The sequence below is a fragment of the Mauremys mutica genome, chromosome 3 (assembly GCF_020497125.1).
Source record: "Mauremys mutica isolate MM-2020 ecotype Southern chromosome 3, ASM2049712v1, whole genome shotgun sequence".
Classification (NCBI taxonomy): Eukaryota; Metazoa; Chordata; order Testudines; family Geoemydidae; genus Mauremys; species Mauremys mutica.
Genome location: NC_059074.1, coordinates 73887455 through 73910666, shown reverse-complemented (window position 1 = coordinate 73910666; position 23212 = coordinate 73887455). Strand labels below are relative to the sequence as shown.

At 40.7% G+C, this 23212-nt stretch overlaps 1 protein-coding gene across 4 annotated transcripts in view; it reads right to left on the bottom strand.

The window, feature by feature from the left end:
- Positions 1-584: 584 nt before the first annotated feature.
- Positions 585-23212, bottom strand: part of FHL5 (four and a half LIM domains 5) — a 35692-nt gene continuing 13064 nt past the window's right edge. The window contains exons 1-6 of one of the 4 annotated variants that reach the window (XM_045008451.1): positions 22318-22369; positions 16468-16640; positions 13737-13911; positions 8881-9050; positions 6654-6840; positions 585-2377 (exon numbers count right to left, since the gene is read on the bottom strand). In XM_045008451.1, the coding sequence (XP_044864386.1) occupies positions 2226-2377; positions 6654-6840; positions 8881-9050; positions 13737-13911; positions 16468-16640; positions 22318-22354 (894 nt within the window). In that variant the 5' untranslated portion in view covers positions 22355-22369 and the 3' untranslated portion in view covers positions 585-2225. Of the gene's footprint in view, positions 2378-6653; positions 6841-8880; positions 9051-13736; positions 13912-16467; positions 16641-17787; positions 17809-22317; positions 22370-23212 lie in introns of those variants that run through there. The other 3 variants (XM_045008452.1, XM_045008453.1, XM_045008455.1) reach the window with 3 other exon arrangements.

Here is a 23212-nt window from a genome sequence, read left to right as displayed (position 1 = left end):
CATAGAGCTAGAAGGGCCCCTTGAAGAGTCATTGAGTCCAGCCCCCTGCCTTCACTAGCAGGACCAAGTATTGATTTTTGCCCTAGATCCTTAACTGGCCCCCTTAAGGATTGAACTCACAACCCTAGGTTCAGCAGGCCAATGCTCAAACCACTGAGCTACCCCTCCCCGCTTTTCCTAATGTGTGGATAGCTTTAAGGATTCTGCTCACACTGCTGATCACAGTTGTGAGTGGTAAGTGCAGCTTTTTGAAGCTCAGTCTCATTTAAAACCTATCTTTGATCGATGATGGCTGACAACAGACTGACATCAATTGCTATTCTATTGCTTGAAAATGCCATTGGCCAGTCTTTGGAGCTCTCTGGTACTGCGCTTCCGTTTGGGAAGGCAAAGGTAAGAGAAGCAACCTTTTGTACTAGAGGACTAGAGTTAACATTCTAAGGCTGTCACCTGCTGTAACACTATTTAATACTGGTCCACCCAATGTTGGTGCACAATTCAATTTCTTGAAGTTAGTACATTTCAATTCTTAAAATTAAAAAGCTTCTCTAAGATTAGAGGAAATGAATTTTTTTATTTGCTTATATATGGCATGAATAAATATAGATTTAGAGATCCTAGCATGCAAACTTATTGTCTTATGTGACAGGGATAAATCATACATGGAAATTGTGCATCAAAGTTGTGAAATGGGCTACATATTGAATAAAAAATAAGGGATTCAAAATTTTAAAAATCCAGGGGGAGGGGCACTTTGCCTCAGGTGCCATTTGGTCTAGGGCCTGCCCTGGTGGTAGGTATTAGTAAGAAACTACCAGGATGGGCAACATGCACTATAGTTGTGCACTCTGGATTTTCTTGCATCTTTATCTGGAGCAGTTGGTGCTGGCCACTGTTGGAGATGGGATACTGGATTAGATGGGCCCATTGATCTGATACAGTCTGGCAATTCCTCTTTTCCTTAATCCTAATGCATGAAAAAATGTAAAGAAATCTCCCCCCTCCCCCGACCCATGTTATTCAACTTATATGTAGTTCTTAGTAAAGTGTCCTAATAGATAAACAGAAATTTGTTGCTACAAGCAACTATGAAGTGGAAGTAATTAAAATGTCACTTACAGACACTTTTTCCAAAAACAATCTATGAATAGTATCAGAGGGGTAGCCGTGTTAGTCTGGATCTGTAAAAGCAGCAGAGAGTCCTGTGGCACCTTATAGACTAACAGACGTATTGGAGTATGAGCTTTCGTGGGTGAATACCCACTTCGTCGGATGCACGTAGTGGAAATATGCACCTGAAATTTTGGACACACAATTAATTGCTTGGCTAAGCCCCACATTTTTGCAAGCTGCTTAGTTAACATTCAGTATACTGAGAATCAGAGAACTGGAAAAAGTGAGTAGGTCATTGATTAAGCATAGAGCAGTGCAAAGGAATTCTGACTTACAACTTGGAGCAAAGATTATACAGCTTTTTAATTGCCCTATAGTGTATTCAGCGGTGTAAATTATGGAGCAAATGGCCTTCTGTCCCCTCACCTCACCCTCCTGGCCATGAGTGGACTCTTGACTCTCTCTGCTGGTGAGCATCCATTTCTCCTACTCCTTTCTGTCTTACAAGGCAGAGAAGTAGCACCCCCTCTGGAGTGGTGGAAATTTTTCCTTTCTGTACAACAACCCCCTACCTTCTGCACGTAGTGAAATGACTGCTTTGCCAGCAGCCTCCTTTGTCTGCCCAGCAGCCTTGGGGCACAGAGAGAAGAGGGACATTGTTCACATTAAATATTGTGGCCTAGTGGGGAATGCACCACCACCACTTTCCACCTGAGTGTCTGTATCAGTAGAGTATTGGTATACGTTTTCTTCAATGAGGTCATCTATTATGTCTTCCAAATACAGATTTTTCATAGTTGTTCTTGGATAATATAAAATTCTAAAGCTCCCAACAGCAGAGTGCACTGTTTTACAAGGACACACATACTGTATTTCCATTAAAATATATATAGAAATTTCTTTGGAAATGTTTTCTTAACCAGAACTGTGTAAAAATTTTTTTATAAGATATAAGGCATGCATGTAGCAGCTGAGCACTGTGCTAGAACTGAACTGCTGTTGGAAAGCAACTTGAATGACTAAATAACTCTTATGGCCTTTACATGAATTTCTGACTGCAGGGTAAGGAAGTACTTGGTTACAGCATGCGAGAATAACGCATCTCTCTCTAACTATGCAGCTGAACCACATTCACGACAGAGGATGTCATCTTGCTGGGTGAGAAATCCTTGTCCCACCAGCGAAATGGAACATTTCACACAATTAAAGCAGTCACTGTGCCACTGGCGCTCTTCAAATGAGATAAACTTGGCACCTCCAAGAGCTGAAAAAGAAATTAGAAAAAAGGGAATTCAATATATTTTAGAAGAGATCAGAAATAGATTGTTTTTAATAGAGCATGTTGTCTTCGTTCACACTGAAATCTACAAGCATCCTACAGTTTGAAATAGCCTGTAGAAATAGATATGCCCAACATATGCATAGTAGGAGCTAAAAATTAGAGATGGGAAAAATGATTACAAAAAAGCCCCAAACTTTTCATATCCCATTATGGCCTCTACACATGTACCTGGCTCATCAAAACATCCACTAAGGTTTACAGGCATTTCCAACTACCCTGCACCCAGTTTCCAGCAAACTGCCATAGACATCAGAGGCAACATGTACAGGAAGCATGTAGGGTCTCGTGCCTGGGTCCAGCTGCCAGGGACAGTGGCCAAACATGCCAGGGGGAGGTGCAGTGGAAGAAGGACAGAGCCTCCCACCCCCCTCAGATAACATGGGCAGGGAAAGTGCAGTGGCCCTGGGCTGGGTGTAGGTCAAGGGAGGAGACATGGGGGGTGTTCACGTGTCCTCCCCTTTAGATTGTGCCCCCCAGTATGGGGAGGCATGAGTCGTCTATGATAGAAATCATGGGTAATGTGTGGCTCTCGTGCAAAACGAAGTTTAATTCAGACATTTCAATTTAGTGTCTCTGAGATTTAGGGCTTTTCATAGTCCAGGACTCAAACTGAAAGTCACTAGATTTGAGCTATGTGAAACACAAGCTCCCAGAAAAAGCGTACCCTTGGGTATACTGGTGAATTGTGGAACTCTATAGGTTAACATGTTAATTAAGATTTTTTCTGTCTCAGATATTCCTGAATCTGTTCCTGCCCCCCACCTTGTAATCTTATCACAGCAGACTGAAATTCCCCTCACTTTCCTTGATTTATTTATATGAGGATCAGACATCTGTAATTAGCTGGCTCCATTACACTTCATCATTGGGTTAGAGGAGTAATAGATTCACTACTAATAGTCTCAACTAATGGTCTCAGAATAATCAGAGTGTTAACCTGACATTGAATTATAAATGATTTAAGCACACAGGGCCAAATCATGATACAACTTTTCCATGAGTGGCAAGATCTCTTACTTTGATAAATGTGCCTTAGCTGCACAGAACAGTTAAATCTAATTAACCTACAATTGTACTAGTTTTATTTCTAAAAAACCTGATTACTGAAATAATGTATGATATGTTTGTGTGCCCACTAGAGGTAGGATACTATTAAGTGTCTCTTCATGTATCCTTAGGGACCTGAGTCACTCAACTTCATTTTGCAGCTTTTTCCACTCCAACAATGTACAAGACATTTATATAAACCACAAGAGAAGCGCTTTTAGTACATAAAAATAATGTAATGCTTAGTTTGTACTGAATGACATGTGATTTACATGTTCCAACAAGGTATCTTGCATGTAATGTAGAGGGGAGCTAGACTCTGTCTTCATTTACATCTGTGGCACGCCATTTAGTAGTAATGAGGTTTAAATGGATGGGGTTGCATTTACTTAGCTAGGAACAGAATTTGGTTCATGGAGCTCATTTTCATATGGCTGTGAGTCTACAGACTGTCCCTTCAATGGGGTAAGTTTTATAACGAAGAGCTTTATAGAGAGAATCAAATAGATTTTGTTTCTTCCTTTTGAGTGCATTGGAGGATGAATACAGGAGAGCCCCTTTTGTGTCACAAGACACCATGGGACAGATGTTCAGCTGGCTTCACTGAAATCATCTTCCCATCACTGAAGTCAATGGAGCTATGACAATTTACACCAGCTGAGGATCTGCCCTAGTGTGTATATATGTAGGTACTTATATGGCCACCTCAGTATCTTACAAATATGAATGAATTTATCCTCACAACACCCTTGTGAGGTACAGGTTATTACTATCCTAATTTTGTAAACAGGCAGTTGAGGCCTAGAGAGAATAAGTGGCTTACCCAGTATCACACAGGAAGCCTGTCAGAATCAAGAACAGAATCAAAATCTCCCATGTCTCAGTCCAGTGCTTTAACCACAAGACCATCCTTTCCTCCCTATTTAGAAGAGGAGTCAGAAAAATGATAATCTATACCAGTATGTCTACACTGCAAAGAACAACTTGTGGCACTGAGTCTCAGAGCCCAGGTCAATTGACTCTGGCTTGTGGGGCTCAAGCTGGAGGGTTAAAATAGCAGTGTAGATGTATCCTTAGAGATTATCAGTTTTCTTACTCCTACACTAGATAGGGAGGAAAGGATAGTCTGTGTAAATCCACCATTTACTCTAGTTGAAATGTGCAAGTGACCAGTAGCCCATGTTACAGAGGAAGGCAAACAGTCCTCACAGTCTTGCCTGAGCATTTCGGCAAGACCCACCAGCCAGGAACCTAGGAAACAACTGTCTGTACTCAAAGCCTTCTCAATGTAGTGACCCATCACTGACCATTGGGGATATTTATTATTAGCAGTTTCAGATCAGCTATGTATCATTGTAGGCAGAGTCCTCATACCATCCCCTCCATAAGCTTATCAAGCTCAGTCTTGAAACCGGTTCGGTTTTTTGCCCCCACTGCTCCCCTTGGAAGGCTGTTCCAGAACTTCATTCCTCTGGTGGTTAGAAACCTTCATCTAATTTCAAGCCTAAACTTGCTGATGGCCAGTTTATGTCCAGGTGTTCTTGTGTCAACATTGATGTTTAACTGAAATAATTCCTCTCCCTCCCTGGTATTTATTCCTCTGATACATGTATAGAGAGCAATCATATCTCCAGTCAGCCTTCTTTTGGTTAGGCTAAACAAGACAAGCTCCTTGGGTCTCCTCTCATAAGGTGAGTTTTCCATTTCTCTGATTATCCTAGTAGCCCTTTTCTGCTCCCGCATCAGTTTGAATTTATCATTGTTAAACATGGAAGGTCAGAATTGTACACAGTATTCTAAATGAAATCTCACCAGTGCCTTGTCTAATGGTACTAACACTTCCCTGTCTCTACTGGAAATACCTCGCCTGATGCATCCCAGGATCGCATTAGCTTTTTTCATGGCTGCATCACACTGATGGCTCAGTCATCCTGTGATCAGCCAGTACACCAAGGTCTTTCTCCTCCTCTGTTGCTTCCAACTGATAAGTCCCCAGCTTATAGCAAAAATTCTTGTTGTTAGTCCTTAAGTGCATGACCTTGCAGTTTGCACTATTAAATATGATCCCATTTCTATTACTCCAGTTTTCAAGATCATCCAAATCTTCTTGCATGATATCCCAGTCCTCCTCCATATTGCCAATATCTCCCAACTTTGCGTCATCCACAAATTTTATTAGCACACTTCCACTTTTTGTGCCAAGGTAATTAATAAAAATGTTAAATAAGATTGGTCCCTAGATGGATCCCTGAGGAACTCCACTAGTTTCCTCCCTCCAGCCTGACAGTTCAGCTTTCAGTCTGACCCACTGTAGTCTCCCCTTTAACCTGTTCCTTATCCAATTTTCAGTTGGATTAATCCCCATCTTGTCCAATTTAACTAATAATTTCCCATGTGGAACTGTATCGAATGCCTTACTGAAATCCTTGTAGAATAAATCTACTGCATATCCTTTGTCTAAAAAATCAGTTATCAGTGGGTGTCTCTACTCTGCAATGCAAGCCCAGGGTTTGAACTCAGGCTCAAGCCTAACTCCCCTTCTGTCCACACACAAATCACGCTAAATCAGGGTTTAGACCCAGGATCCCAGGACCTAGACCCAGGACCTCATGGGGGCAGAGAGTCTGAGCCTGAGTCAAGCTGTGACCCAGGGTTCACACCCTACTGCTTTGCAGGTTGCCCTGCTGGACTTGTGTTCTGTGAGTCCACCAAAAGTATTCCACAATCCCACAGGCCGAATTTCTTTGTCCTCTAAACAGTAAATTTTGGTGGACAGTCAAGTTTTCATACACTGCACCATGAATGAAGGGCTAAATCGGCCATATTTTTGAAGAGCGCTAGGAAGTCTGGGATATGGGTGGTTGAAGTCGGGCCTATATGATGCCATGTAGAAACTGGAGCCCCAGATTGGGACTCCGGGTTCAACAATTCCTAATCTAGGTTAACCAACCCAGAGGCTCATAACACAAGTTCTACTAACAGAGTAGTCATACCAAGGAAGTGTTTTTTAAGCAAACTGATCATTAAAATTCACAGTAAGTGAAATTATTTAATTACAAGTGGAATATTTTGTGTTAGTTAATAGACATCTGACCTGAGACTGCACTGATAACATTTTAGTGGCTGGTCTACTTTAAATGGTTAGACTCACCAGTAATGGGTTTGTTGCAGGCTGCACACTTCTTTGCATAAAGCTTTCTGAAGCAGTCTAGGCAGTATGGATGGTCATCTTTGGAAATAAACTTTTGCCCTGACAGCTGCTTCTTACATCCAGCACACAGAAAGCATTCTTTGTGCCATGGCTGGTCGTGGTACGTCACTCCACCAGTAGTTATCAACTGATGCAGCAACAAAAAGCAAATAAACAAAGGAATGAAAGCATGGACAACAATCTATAGCAATCAGCTGCAACACCAAAATGCTTCATTATTTCCACAATTCAGATAACATTTGAGCTCTAGTCTAAACTAGGAATTCCCAAGGTGTGTGGTATTATTTAAAATAAATCCTCTTATTTCTTTTCTCTCTGCCATATATATATATATAAAGAGAGAGAGAGAGAGAGAGAGAGACTCAATTGTTTTCAGTTTGGTTTTTAATCTTGACTGGGCCTGATTGATATGAATATACAGCTGCATAAGCTATTCATGTTGGTTCCATGGCAGGTACTTATATGGGCCCCAATTGCAGTACTATCTGTGCACCTCTCCATTTCTAGTGCATTTATTATCACAACACTGTGTGATGTAGGTGAGAGCTGTTATCCCCATTTTACACAGACACTAAGTGACTTGTTCAAGGACACACAAGAAATCTGTGAAACAGCAGCAACAGAATCCAGGTTCTCCAACTCCCAGGCTAGTACCATGACCGCTGGACCATCCCTTTTCTATTTAGAACAGTTAGATATCCCCTTCGGTGCAGGGGATATCTCCAAAGATGGAGGTGGTGGATATAGTAGGCCAGGGGAGGCTGAGCCTCCCCAAACAGCCAGGCTGCGGCCCCGCCTACGCTCCACCCCGAGGCCCTGCTCCCATGTTCTACTCTTCCCCTGTGGCCCCGCCCATGCTGCTTCTCTTCCTGCCCTTGGTCAGCCTCACCCCCGAAGCCGGTGAGAGCTAGGGTGGGTGAGCTGGCAGGTGGGCTAGTGCTTGGGGCGGGGCCGTGGGGGCAGACCGGTGGGCAGCCTGGGGCAGCTGGGTGGGCTCAGGGTAGCTGGGGCCAGTGGCTCTGGGAGGGTAGGCGGGCCAGAGCTTGGGCCGGCCGGTGGACCAGGGCAGGTTGGCTGGGGTAGGCAGTAGGCTGAGACTCAGGGTAGCTGGGGCAGGGCTCCTCCAGCCACGGTGGGGGGCTTGGGTATCCAGGAGGGGAGAAGGGGAGTAAGAGATGGGGCCGGGGGTAGCCTCCCCGAATGGGGGGGTTCATGGACCTCCCACATCTCTAGGAGTATGTCTACACTGCAGCTGGGAAGGGTGATGCCCAGCACAGGTAGACAGACTTGCATTAGCTCTGCTCAGGCTAGGTTGCTAAAGATAGCGCTGTGGAAATTGCGGCATGAGTGCAGCTTGTGCTACTAAGCTCCCGTGGGTAGACTGAACCACTACCTGTGCTCCAAAGTCCTCACTACTATTTGTAGCACACAAGCTCAAGCGGAGCTAGTGCAAGTCTATCTACATTGGCTGGGAATCAAAGCTCTTAGATGCAGTGCAGACATTCCTTAACTTGGGTTTGTATGGTACTTAAACAATGGGGCTACTTCTTGATTGGGAGCTCTAGGTGCTACTGTAACACCAATAATTAACAGCAGCGGAAGCAATGAGGACCCTAGGTTTGGATGGTATGAGAATTCTGTTCATTACAGGCTCATTTTCAACCCCTCAGCAGCTCTTAAGCGACTTTTAAAACATTTTCCAAAATATTTTATATTGACTAAGTAAGAAATAGGCAGAATAAGTAAACATTATAGTAAAACGTTCTTACACTCTTTAGCAGAGCAAAGCACACAGTGTGAACTTCCATTCTGCTACACCACTTGTCCTCCTATGCTCTGATATGAAACTATCAACTTTATCAACTATTTAACTATTAACTCCCTTGGTGCCATCCTGTGAAAAGGTCACTTGTATGCCATGTGGCTGTGCTCTGCACTTCCTGCTGCTTCATGTTGGTTCAGATTGAAAACCTCTAGGTGTGTATAATGTATGGCATTTACAGAGGTTATTTTAACCTTGTAGTTTTTGTAATCAAACTCTGCCTATAGTGTCCTACTGTGCATATGTTTTGAAATTGGGTTACCTTGTCCAGAATTGCATTAAAAAGAGTGTAGTAGCACCTCATAGTGTTCTAGCTCTTCCCTTTGGTTATGTTTGGTTAATTACCTTCTTGCAGGAGTAGCAGTGGTGAGCAAACTGCTTCTCAAAACATGGCACACAATAATTCTCATTGTCTTTGGTAATCAAAGGGTTTGTTCCTAATGGTTGCCGGCAGTACTGACAAACAAAACAGGTTTCATGCCAGCAACTTCCTTTAAATTCCATTTTACGAGACCCTGAAAAACAAAACATACATGTGAGTCCCGCTGAAGTTAAGTGATCATCTTGCAGAAGGACAGCTCTTCCCACCCAGCCCCCATCCAGCTGAACTTGCATAAACTGAGATTTTAGATTTTTTTCTAGTATCAAAATATTTTAGGACAGGTTCTCCTGTGACACACTGTATTAATTCCCAAAAGTTTTTCTCTTGTCAGTCATCCCAGTGCCCTTCTATCCTGTGCTCAAGCAGCACACTAGATTGAGCACTTCACTTTCACAAACTAGGGATTAATTTGCTGAGATATTTTCGCATGCCCATGAATTTCTCCTACTTTTGAGGTCTTTTCACATACACAAATTTCCTCCAACTTTCTTATGTCAGGTCAAACTCCTTTGCTAATGAATACAAGTCCTGCATAAGTAATCTCATTCAATCCAGGCTGGCATTCGTTTCTCTTCAAATTCATTTTAATTTCTTTGGCATGATGCAGAAAATGACACAGTCTCTTAGTGTTGCTGATCATTTTCACCACAGATCACTAAATTTTTTCCACCCTATACAGATTGTCAAAGGTCCAGGACATGATGGTCTGGTACATCTCAGGTGCTGAGGCAATCCCCAAAGGAAGCTACCTATATAAATATCTATCAACGGAGATTTGAAAGCTCAAATTTTGCACTTTGTTTGTTGAGTCAGATCTGCTAAAACCCTTGCTTTTGAGCCCCTGATTACCATTGTCCCCTATGCCCAATTCATCTACAAAGTCATAACCCATACACACCCATGTACTATAGTGATTCTTTCAGTGACTCCACACTGCAATTTTCCCCTTCTCCTCTGGCAGTGCCTCAGTGCTGAGAGATCAGGGACCTCTAATTGTCCCCCATTGCAGGGGAGGAATAGACATGCTCCAGGGAGGAGAGTGCCCACGTTTTGGATGGGGGAGAAGCTGCTGAGTCAGTTTTGCTTTAACATCATTGGATTGGAGTTTCCCCTGAGCACTTAGCACTCACCAGAGTGGGTAAGAGAACAGGCCTTGCTGACCCTGCCTATTGGGGCTTATCATCCTGAAGTTAGTAATCAGAAAAATAAGAGATGTTAATGGTACACAAGGGAGAAACAGGCAAGCTTGTCACTCTGCCAGTGTACTTTAACTTTTTTCTACTATTCCCAAATGGAGCAGAGACTGATAACACTCATGCCATTTTTTATGCCAAACTATAGGGTAGTTTGTAGTGTAGAGAAATAAGCAATAATAAAGGACAATTGTGGTAAGACCCTGTCAGCCCTGGTCTACACCTAAAATGTAACTTAACATAGCTACAGCACTTAGGAGGTGTAAAAATTACATACCCCTGAGAGATGTAGCTATGCCAACCTACCCACTGGTGTACACATGACTAGGCTGATGGAAGACTGCATCTGTCAATGGGGCTACTGCTGCTCAGGGAGGTGGAGTTAGTACATAAGAATGGTACATATTGAGTCAGACCAAAGGTCCATCCAGCCCAGTATCCTGTCTGCCAACAGTAGCCAATGCCAGGTGCCCCAGAGGGAGTGAACCTAACACATAATGATCAAGTGATCTCTCTCCTGCCATCCATCTCCATCCTCTGACAAACAGAGGCTAGGGACACCATTCCTTACCCATCCGGCCTAATAGCCATTAATGGATTTAACCTCCATGAATTTATTTAGTTCTCTTTTAAACCCTGTTATAGTCCTAGCCTTCACAACCACCTCAAGCAAGGAGTTCCACAGGTTGACTGCGCTGTGTGAAGAAGAACTTCCTTGTATTTGTTTTAAACCTGCTGCCTATTAATTTCATTTGGTGACCCCTAGTTCTTATATTATGGGAACAAGTAAATAACTTTTCCTTATTCACTTTCTCCACACCACTCATGATTTTATATACCTCTATCATATCTCCCCTTAGTCTCCTCTTTTCCAAGCTGAAAAATCCTAGCCTCTTTAATCCCTCCTCATATGAGACCAGTTCCAAATCCCTAATCATTTTAGTTGCCCTTCTCTGAACCTTTTCTAATGCCAGTATATCTTTTTTGAGATGATGAGACCACATCTGTACACAGTGTTCAAGATGTGGGCGTACCATGGATTTATATAAGGGCAATAAGATATTCTCCGTCTTATTCTCTATCCCTTTTTGAATGATTCCTAACATCTGTTTGCTTTTTTGACTGCTGCTGCATACTGCGTGGACGTCTTCATAGAAATATCCACAATGACTCCAAGAGCTCTTTCCTGATTAGTTGTAGCCAAATTAGCCCCCATCATATTGTATGTATACTTGGGGTTATTTTTTCCAATGTGCATTACTTTACATTTATCCACATTAAATTTCATTTGCCATTTTGTTGCCCAATCACTTAGTTTTGTGAGATCTTTTTGAAGTTCTTCACAGTCTGCTTTGGTCTTAACTATCTTGAGCAGTTTGGTATCATCTGCAGAGATTGCCACCTCACTGTTTACCCCTTTCTCCAGATCATTTATAAATAAGTTGAATAGGATTGGTCCTAGGACTGACCCTTGGGAAACACCACTAGTTACCCCTCTCCATTCTGAGAATTTACCATTTATTCCTACCCCTTGTTCCCTGTCTTTTAACCAGTTCTCAATTCATGAAAGGATTGAGAACAGAATCAACAGAAAAAATTCCTCCTGTCTCTGTAATGTGTGCCTACACTACAGGGTCATAGCACTACAGCACTGTAACTACATTATAGTGCAGATAAGTCTTTAGACATCACCCTAATCATTTATTTATACTGGTGTAGTTAAAGCGGTATAACACCCCTGTACAGATGCGATTATGCTGGCATAAAATGTGCTTATATTTGAGTATGCCTACACTAGGGAGATTATACTGGTAGCTACATCACTGTAGCGATGTCAATACAACCCTGAAGTGTAGATGTAGCCTACACTAATGGATGGTTTTTTCTGTCACTGTAAGGCCATGTCTACACTAGTGAGCTTTATAGCGGTACAGCTGTACCGATGCAGCTGCGCAACTGTAAGATCGCTCATGTAGCTGCTGTATGCTGATGGGAGAGAGCTCTCCCATAGACATAATAAATCCACCTAAAGGATTGTTGGTAAATATGTTGGCGGGAGAAGCTCTCCTGCCAACATATAACTGTGCACATGAGCACTTATGCCAGTGAAACTTATGTCGCTTTGGGAGGAGGGGGGTGTTTTTTCACCAACATAAGTGATAGTGGAGACATAGCCTAAGAACACCACCTTCCCGAATGACAGTAGCTTGGTTGACAGAAGCGTTCGGTCAACCTAACTGTCTACACTGGGGCTTAGCTTTGCCTAGATATGTTGGTCATGGGTGTGGATTTTGTTCACCTCTGACCGATGTAGATATTCCAACTTAATTTTTTAGTGTAGACCGGGCCTTGTTTATGTCTGTAAGGGAAGGGAAATGAACTATAGCACCTTTAAAGTAGTATAACTTCATCCACACTATGGGTTTAACCAGTAAAAAACAAACAAACAAAAAATCAAATCCCTAACCAAAAGAGCTATACCAATACAAAAACTGTGTGTAGACCAGGCCTAAGTATTTTGGAACCAAGGTCTCCTGAAAAATTAGCCAACCCTCCTTTCCCACTGGGTTCTCTTAATGTTTGCCAGATCCTATTTGTTAATGCCCTAGACCAGTGTTTCTCAAGGACCGGTCCCTGAGATTTCCCTGTCACAGTTTTGGAAGGGAGTGAGCTGTGTCTGGTATCAAAAAGGTTGAGACACACTGCCTTAGACAAGCCAGTTCATCTTGCCACATATGGGCTGCCATTGTCTCTTCAGTTGCATGGTATTTTCAGGGAATCTCCCACTATTGAGTTAGCATTGAATCTGCCCAACTGATGCAGAAACACCACCATGGTAAATCCTGAATAGAGCTGGTTGAAAAAAACAGAAAGTGGTTTAGTGACAAATTTTAGAAATTCCAAAGTGGTTTAAGTTTTGCAGAGTTCAAAATAAGACTAATTTCCTGTGTGGTTTTTTATGATTTTTTTCCCCCCCTAAAGCTGAAATCATTTTTGAAACTGGTTTTCAGTAAAAAACAAAACTAAACCCAGTGTTTGGTAGGTTAAAAATGTTGATAATTTTAAGAAATTTAATCTGATATAAATTCAAGTTAAAACTAATCATAGAAAACATCTTGAAACTTTCTTTAATTTTTTTTTCCATCTTTGAAGAAGCCATTTTTCAACAACAAAAATTTCCATGCAAAAAAACCCTGTAACCAGGTCTGATCCCTGAAGGTCTAGATGACACAGTGGAAAAATACAGATAGTAGTGTTCCCTATGCTCATACTAGCACTCCCACTGTAGCAAGTCTAATTGTAATTTTCCTGAAAATTGCCAGTGTAGGCAAAGTCAATGAGTCTATGTGGGCAAATCTGATTCTGTTTCAAGACTGTAATATTATTCCTTGTGGGGTGTAATATAATTACACATGCAATGTTAGATCACAGAAGATGAGCATGTATCCGCCTTCCTCCACCCCACTAACTGACAGAAGGATTAAATGAGGGAAGATAGTCCCCTGCATGCAGTACTGAAAGCCAAGAAATTATACTTGTCAGCTTAACTATCCAAGTGCTTGCATTTAATTAAAAGTGCAATATAACCATTTCATAGAGGTAGCAAAGAGTCCTTGTTATCTTACCAGGCATAATGGCCTTCTGACAGTGGAAGCACTTTGATGAATACTCATTAGAATAACACTGAGTACACAACAAGAGCTCATCCTTGGCAGCAAAAGGCTTTTCCACCAAAGAGTGATTGCATTTGGCACACTTGAAGCACGCTTCATGCCAGTGACGGCCTTTATAGGAGAGATCCTTTGAGAGAGAAAATACATGTTAATGGAAAACATTTGTTTACCCCCACAGCCCCACACTTTTTTTTTTTTAAAGCTAAACAAAAACCAGTTGGAGAGTGACTGGACCAGTGGCTTGTGCCACTGTCTGGAGGGTAATTGTCAAAGATGACAAAATCTATCCAGAGTGGAAAGACTCTCAGGATATTCAGTAGTTCACTTTTATTGGCCACAGAGAGCTGCTTTGGCTCAGGCTATAGTTGATACTCCATACCCCCACAGTTGAGAAGTATTTTTTGTTTAATGTAAAGGATGACTTTGTATTTTAAAGGCAACCTTCCCGGGAAACAAACGGGTTCATCTCTTTAATAAACACCACCAGACTTTTTTTTTCTTGCATGGTCTCCACATGAAAAACTCACTACTACTACTACTACTACTTTTCTTCTTCTTCTTGGAAGAGTCTATGGACAACTGAAGAACTGAAAGGGTTATGGCCTCACAGATGGCAAGCAAGTGAAACCTGTTTATCTGAGGGGAGAGGGGAAGTGATTTTTACTCAGACTATTAAACCCTTTGCCTTTGTTTGTTTTTTGTTAACACCCATTTAACTCAATCACCCTCTAAAAAGCTGGAAGTAAAGATTTTCTTTTAATAATTCAACATGCTTAAGCGCTGAGAAAGCTAAGAAGATACATACAAGGGTTTCCCTTTGTTTCATTAAAATCAAGGAAGATATGGCTTAACACTCCTGACATTTCTAAGGTTAAAAAAAACAAGCAGAAAAACAAACAGCTAAACAGCAACAAATCCTATAAGAAATAATCCACATCCTTCCAGGTCTTCTTTCTAATGAAAGAAGCACAAAAGGGCACAAATTCTATCCCTTTTATTGCCCTTGTCAGTCCCCCTTAAAGTAATAAAAGGGGAAATAAAATACATAAGACTTGATTTTAAGAGATGCTGAACACGTACCGCTCTCTCCAAGTGCCTATAAAACAAAAACTGTTGTCAAAGAGTAGCCTGAGGCAAAAAAAAAAAAAATACAAAGGAAGGAAGCAGAAGGCAGAAAGCTGGCCCCTTAATTCTGTGAGGAACAACCAATTGTCAGCCTAAAGGGGCAATTTTTTTAGTTGACTGTTGTATCCCCTTCATTTCACTCCTATTATATTTTCATCTTGGCTTTTCCTGTCTCCCAGGCCTGCTCTATGCCTAAAACTTAGGCCAACTTAACTATGTAGCTTTTGATCGTCTTTAAATTTTTGGGTTCATTTGAATATGAAATTCAAAGTGGAGTGCAGGGTTGTGAGACAGAGCCAAAGAAAAAAGCTGACAGATGCCAGCTAACTGCATCTACTTGGGATCTCACAGTTCTAATTAAAGTTCTACAAGGGGCCTAGATTCAAGGAAAGCAAAGTCCAGAAAGCTGAAGTTTGTTCTGTCCGATTGCGTCTATCACGGAGATTTCCTTTATGAGACAAGCCAGGCATTGTGAGATAAATAAGAAATTAAGCTGTCATACTGTAAGTAAGATATTTTAATCAAAATACGCCCTCTCAAGGCATCTTGTTTACAAAAAACAGACAGCATTACATACAAATGATAAATATTGGTGCCTTCCAGCCGAACTCCTGTGTTGACTAAACATTTGCAATAGAAATGATTTATAGACAAAGTGAAGTTGTTTTTCACTTGACATCTCTCGGAAGTATTTATTTTAAAGTTTCCTGCAATCTTATCTATTGAATTACATGGACAGCAAGAGAGGGTAGAGTAGGGAGAGAGTGAGAGATTGCAACTACTGAGAGCGCTAGAGTGAAAGGTAAATTTAAACAACCCAAGATATCTCTCTACAATAACCAAGCCTTTCTGCCACAACAGGAACAACACTCACAACAAGCAAACACACAACCCCAGAGTTTTTATACCCCCCCCCAAAAGGGAGAAGAGCCAGAGACTCTAGGAGGTCCACTAGGGACTTTGGTATTGCTAATTGATTTTATATGGAAGGCACTCAGGTCCTACAATAAAGGACAGAGGTATAAAACCCTAAAATTGTTAAGTAAGGTAATGCTTCATCAGAAGTTGATGATACTACAAAATATTGTGGAAGTGAAATATGTAGTTCTATAGCTTACTGGGTGGACCCTCTCCCCAGTCCCATCCACCAAACTGTGGAGTCTTTATGCAGGAAACTAAGTGGCAGTGAGGGATGGAATCCACTTATTAATATGGGGGTAGACCATAGATCATCATTACACTACAGACTCTATTCAAGGCTTCTCCACCACTGCATCCACATAAGTGTAGGTCCTCTGGCCTCTGCCCCCAATGCTTCCTTCTGCAGCAGCATATTTCCAGTCAGAATAGAACCCCCCATCCCTGGTGTGCAGGGATGCAGAGGCGCCATCTCCCTTTTGTACAACAGTTCAGTCCAGGTCTCCCACACCTGTGCAGGGATTCTGAAGGCTTCTGTGGCACAGAGAGCCTTGGGCGGAACCCACCCCCAAAGAGGCAAATTTCATGCTCTGTGATTTAACAATCTCAATAAATACAGAAAAATGAACTAAATGCTTACCTTGGCATCACATTCAATGGGCTTCTTGCATTCTTCACAGGAGTTAGCAAATAGGCCATCATAACATGTAACACAGTAAGAATTCTCTTCTCTAAATGCATACCTCCTGCCAAGAAGGGATTCCATGCAGTAATGGCAGTGATTACTGGCCATGTTTTGGTTCTTCAGCTGTTCTGGGAGAAAGGAGAAATAATAAATAACATGAATGAAACAGTTCAGGTCCAAATAATCTCATTCTGTGGAATAATAATGCATTAATGGTGCAATTTAGAGCAGCGATTGCCCCGGTTACTTGCAATAGTTGGGATTCCTAACGTTGGAAGCATCTGGCAACAAAATGGCAGTCTTTAGCAATGCATAATATTCAGGAAGTGGTTGTCTTCATAACCCCAAACAAGAAGATTGCCTCAGTTTAGTATTTATACTGATAATCCTGGTGCCTGAAATCTGTTCCCTCTGTCATTAGTGCCAAAACAGATCAGGCAAGATGAGTGGAAATAAATCAAATTTAAATTTCTTACCCTACTCCTCTCTTTACTCCTAAAAGAGAACTATTTTTGCAGAAAATGAATAAACCTTAGCATTTGCATCAGTGGTATTACAGTCATAAAAGAAAATCGAGCAGACACGAAAAGGTGGAACACACTCCTGCATATTGAATGTAATTTAGGATGTCAAAAATTACATTGGAAAATCAATCATAAATTTGAAAGTGAGTTTATCCCCACACTAACCATAGTCACAGGATTTAATTAAGAAGAAAATAGGTGGAACATAAAGACACAAAGCCTCATACAGAAAGTAACTAGGTTTGTGAGGTCCCCCTCAACCACCAAACCATATTGGAGAATATGTTTTTATGTCCTGCATTATGAGGAGTAGATTATCCAGAAAATTCACACAATGTGGACAAAAGCTATTCTCTGAAATCAAACTGACTGTGTAGATAATAGGGCAAAGAGAAAGTAGGTTTGTGCCATGAGTTTTCAGACTTTCCCTGCCCAACATCAGCATGTCCCCAATTTCCTTGGCAGTTCCTTTCTTTCTGCAATGTGTCTTCCTTTTGGAAAACCCAGTGTCCACCTTGAGCAGATAGAAGATGGACAAGGAACTCCAGGTTAGCTGGCCTGCACTGTGAAGATTATCTCTGTAATACTAAAATCAGTTACTGTGCATGGAAATTTGAGCAGCCTTCTTCCCTTGGATATTCTAAGAGAAAAGAGAGAGGGGGATAAACCAGGTATAACCAACATAAACTCTTAATCAAACCAAGTTCCTTTTTGTTGTTGTGGGAAGAGAATAGTCTTCTGTTTTTCTTACATGCATCTGTATTGCCAAGTTCCACCGAGAACATGACTTGGAAGTGCCAGAATACTGTGAGAAAACGGATATTTCCATGTCAACCAGTTGCAGGAAATACCATAAATCTTCTGAGAGCCCAATCTCATGCACTTCTCTTCCCTCAGTTTTACAAGCCAAAGAGGGTTTGAATAAGCATAGAAGCTTTGGTATCTGAAACTCTGAACCTTTGGAGGATTGTGGGGAAGGAGTCTTATTTCAGTCTTGTTATTGCTAGTTGGATCAGCAATACTTTGCTAATATTGGGTCATGGTTCCTGGGAATGAGGGAAAGAGACTCCAAAAAGTTCACAGTGAAGCAAAACTCAGACATCTGCTAGACTCGTTGAATTGCAATTTGATGAGCTCATGAGTAAGGGCCATTCTGCTGTTAATGTCAACAATCATAAAGACTTATAGCGGATTTAAGAAAACTAGGTCTCAAAGTATTTACATCTCATTGACTTCAGGCAGCTAAAACTGAGCTCTTGCATCAGTGAAGTGAGGAGTAAGTTACAGCTCAGATGAACAAAATGCAAAGGGTGAAAGTAACAAAGAAAAGAATAAAAAGAAATAACATTTGAGGAAGCAGTTAACATTAGAACTGGATCTATTCTATTCTGTGGTGCTCACTCCTATACTTTCTCATGCAACCACTGTGCAGCTCTGATACGCACTACAGCTTTAAAGAAGTGCTATTGCTTTTTTTTCTCCCTTCTTGAGGACTGATAGACATAATCCAAAGGAATATTTTAAACTTCAAGAAAGCAGAACTAATATCTATCCCCACTAGTAAACTCAAAGTCAAGGACTCTGTTTTTATTCTGTTCCCCAGGGGTTGTGTCATGATTGTGAAGGGGCAGGGATGGAATGCTTATCTTAGATCAAAAATAATGGCTCCTTCATTTGGCACAAGCTCTGGAAAACTTGTTGTCCCTGCAAACTGAAAACATTTTTAGCTGAATTGATGTACTATTTTTCTAACTGCACTAAATCATTGCACTAGCCAGGACAGTGTGCAGTAAAAAAGTCAAATAGTCTATAACTCAAATCAGTGGGAATCAAGTGCTCCCTTAATAATATTACAGACTGATTTTATGTCCTGTTCTTGGATTATAATATAACAGGAGTCTGAAGCTGGACTTCCACATACTTGGGTCCTATCAACATCCTCTTTGAGCACAGCAAGCAATAGTTCAACTGTAAAGACTGCCATGTGGCAATTTTTTAAGATGTATCATCTGCTTATGCATGTAGTGCAGCCTGTTATCCTAACGATACTATAGCAAACATAAATTTGGGGAAGTCGGAATGATTCTGTAGATAATGGAGGGAGTTTATTTATTACCACCTCTGGACATGGGTCAAAGAATGCATCAACACAGATTCACTCAAAACAGATCTCAACTTACATTCCTCTCCAACCAAACATGAAATATGTTGAGCTCTTTGCTATGAATGTGACCCAAACATATTAACTATAGATAGTACTCACAGCAAACACATTATTGTTATTAATTTCATTTACCAGACCCTCAGCTGCTATAAATCAACATAGGTCTTGTCGATCCGGCTCAAAGTGCAATTGAATTTTTATTTAGGTATTTAGTTTGACAATTAGTGGATTTACAGCTAATTTAGGCCAGAAGGTAATAAATACTGTCTCAAGAAAAACCATAGCTTCCTCATCAGAAGGGTTTACTAGTTTAAGAAAACCTAACTCTCAAAGCTAAAACTTTGTAACATGTAAGAAAAGGAAGAAAACTTGCCTGGATCACTAAACTTAACAACAGGTTAAATATTTTGAGTGTAGTTTTCATAAAGTATCGCCCTAGTCCTGCATTCACTTGTGCTGTGCTTTTTTGCACTAACAATTACTGAAACTGTAATGGGCATTTGCACAAACAATAGGTGTATTGGGCATTTGCACAAACAAACGGATCTAAATGGCCATCTTATGCACAAAGGCTCCCTTTGCATGTACCTTTATTGGATGTGTCGGTGCAAATGTAGACATGGAAAGGTAATTTTGACCTTTCTTTATGAAATTCTGAACTTTTATGCCTATTCTTCTGTTGGTTCACATGCATGACTTCCATTAGTATTAATAGGAGTTACATAGGATATTGTTATAATTTACAAAAAATGAACATAAGTACAAGAGTATATAAAAATGATCATCTTATGTACTCATACCACTAGAGACTGACGCACAGAAACATGCACACCATGTGTAACTGGGTGCAGGGCCACTACAGAGTCCTCATTAAAGCAAAGGTTAGCTAAATTTAGGTGATCTTCCTCACCATTTGCACGCCTACTTGGGAGGGGACATGCCTGTGGAATGGCAGGACTCTACACCCAAGGACATGGGATTGGGTTGAACCTCAGTCAGAGGGGTAGTTTGTTACTTGTTTTTGTTTGAGTCACAGCTATACATGTCCTCTGAAGTAAACCCTTACTTGACTGTATTTCTGATTTGTTTCTGCTAAGTCAGTCCATCAGTTTACAAAGAAACAACAGGGCATGAACTGTTGAGCTATTAATGCACACTTGCAGTGCTTTGTGAAGCACAACGTGCACAGACAAAATGTCAGTCATGCTCAAAATGCTATGACTGCACAACTGTTCAAATCAATGGCATTCAACTATTATGTTACTGTTCAGTTTTCCCCTTCAGTTTTCTTCAAGGAGTGGTTCACTAGATTTTTAGGGTTAATCTATGCTGTACATTTCTCTCTCTCCAAGGTACTTACATGGCACCCATCACCAGAGTATTTTAATATATTTATCACATTATGCCTGTCCAGTAGTCAATTATTCTTATCCCCATTTTACAGATAGGAAACTGAGGCACAGAGAAGCTGTAATCTGCTTCTGATCATACACAAAGGCCATGGACAAGGGGGGACTTGAACCCAAATCTTTTTAAGTATGATGCTAGTGTCCTAACCACTGGACCATCCTTCCTCAATAAGCAATAGAGAGACTTTATGGGTGAACCCATATCTGCTTTGGAAAATGCTGAAGGCAACATATCCCTACACACAACAATAATTAAACAGCAGGGGCCACATCTTACAGCTTTTCCTCAAACAAAACTCCCATTGATATCAATAAGAGTTTGCCTGAGTAAGGACTTCAGGTTATAGCCCTTGATAAACTTATACCATGTTTCCATACAAAGCAGGAATGCTATGACAAAGAATGACAGACTTTTCATATCTCATGACAAAGATGTGGATGATCCTTGTGAAGTACTTTTACCATAAGACAACAAAAAAAAAATAATGAAATCCTGTCTCCCTGAACCATCGCTTGCCTCAGCCCAATAAATAAATGTTATGAGCATCATGTAGTTGAAATGGAATATTTTATGGTGTTTTGATCCTAATCTCTACAGTAATATGTTTACTTGAAGTTAGCTGGAAGCTAGGCTTTGTGTTTTGGGAGGTCAGATCAGAATTCTCTGGAGAACTGATGTTATGCACTCTCATGGAAGGAAACGCTGACTCCAGCATTCCATCCTCTGGTTACTTGTTTCCTGGACACAGTAAAATGTTGAGTTTTATGTATTTCTTGGGAAAAAGTATTTAATTTTCTAGCTATTATGGGGACAAAGATAAAATGCAGTTGATTTTAATCTGTACAATAGGCACATATAATGTAAGTGACAATAATAAGATCAGTAGCTCTAGTATATGCTAAATGAGGACACAGAGGAGTTACCATGGTAACTTGCAAGGATGCAGCATTGGTGTCTTTGGGGTTAGAGTTGAGAATGTAGTCTGAGTACAAATTATAAAGCAGATGAAAGCAGGACACAAGGGGGGCAGGCTGTTCTGCCAACAGTTTCACCAGAAGGTAGAACATGACTCATGCAAATGTGCCTGGGAATTTCTGCATAGTTGAAATGTTCTATGTAAAGGGTGCAGACTTAAAAGTCCAAAAACCTTGTAAAGTTACAGAGAAGTGACATTCACTAACAGGAAGGTTTTTGAGGCCTACACAAATCTGGTCAGCGTAGAATCAGCTATAAAGAGATCTTCTTCTCTTCTGTCATTGTGTAAGTAGTGCAGGGACAAGTAACCGTTTTAATGTCTAATATTACTTTGATGTTTCCTGTAAATATATAGTTCCTGTTTACAGTACATGATGTTTTTGGGGTTTGTACATTATTCCTAATTATATAGAAATTAATGTATATACATGATGATATTTTAATTTGTTTTATGCTCCCCTAGTAGAATATTTCCTAATCTGCCTTCATCAGGTTGCCCTTGAATTGCATCTTTAAAAAAAAAATCAAATACAATACACGAAGCAGGGTTCTCTACTCCGCTCTGAACAGGTACAAACCAAAAAGAGCAATGATGGCATTAATCATCATAACAACACTCTTGAGAAGGGGAAAAAACCTGTTATGAGGGCCAAGTCTGCACGTGTGTGAGACAACCCAGACAACATAGTTTATCTACATTATTTCCAGTGGATTGTGTGTTTTCTTGCATACCTGCTTGAAACATAGTTTTGCTCTTTTGTATATTCATCCTGAGTTTATTTTCCTTATTCTCCAGATGAAGGTCTCCGAGCATTTCACCAGCTCAAAGAATTGGTGCAAAAGTCATCGGCAAATTTGAGGTGTTGAGGGCTACTCCACCTTGACGCAATCATCATCCTATTGAAGTTAAGGTTTCTAAAAACCTACTACAAGGAGCAGGCAAAGGACTTTGTTTGTCCTTTCCTAGTTTCAGAGGCTAACTTGAACATCTCACTTTCTTTGTAGACTTATTGTCCGTCTAGAGGAATTATTTCCTCTTCAGCAGAGCTGCTTAAAAAAAAAGGAGTCAAAAGAAATGGAAGGGAATTTTGAAAATTGTTACTGGTTTTTCAAATTGTAGAAAAATATCAATATATTGACAAGCCAAAACCAAAAGCACCCCTCCCAAAAAAACCCTCCACCAATTCAATTAATTTGTTAAAATTGAAAACCAAGTGTTTGAAAATTTCAATCAGCTGCACTCCCGAGTTATGCTTTGTGCTTGGATTCTAGGTCCATGCTTTTCCAAATGTAGCATGAGAATAAATGGAAACTAGAAGCAGCACATATTTCAGGCTGAGTGGAAGAGCATGAGTGGAAAAGGAAAGAACTCTTGGTCTAAAAGAAGGATTTAACATATCATTAGCTCCATTACTTTCTTCTTAATTTGTATTGCTTTAGGCCTTATCTGTACACATGATCTCAGCCCTTGGTGTGGCTGAACCAGACACAACCCCTAGTGTAGAAACTGTTTACACTAATTTAGTGAAATTTGCACAGGTATTGTTTATCCCAGTTTCCAGCTAGAACAAGCGGAACTAGTGTAAACATGTCTATGTTAAAAGTTTTCACTAATGCAGCTACACTG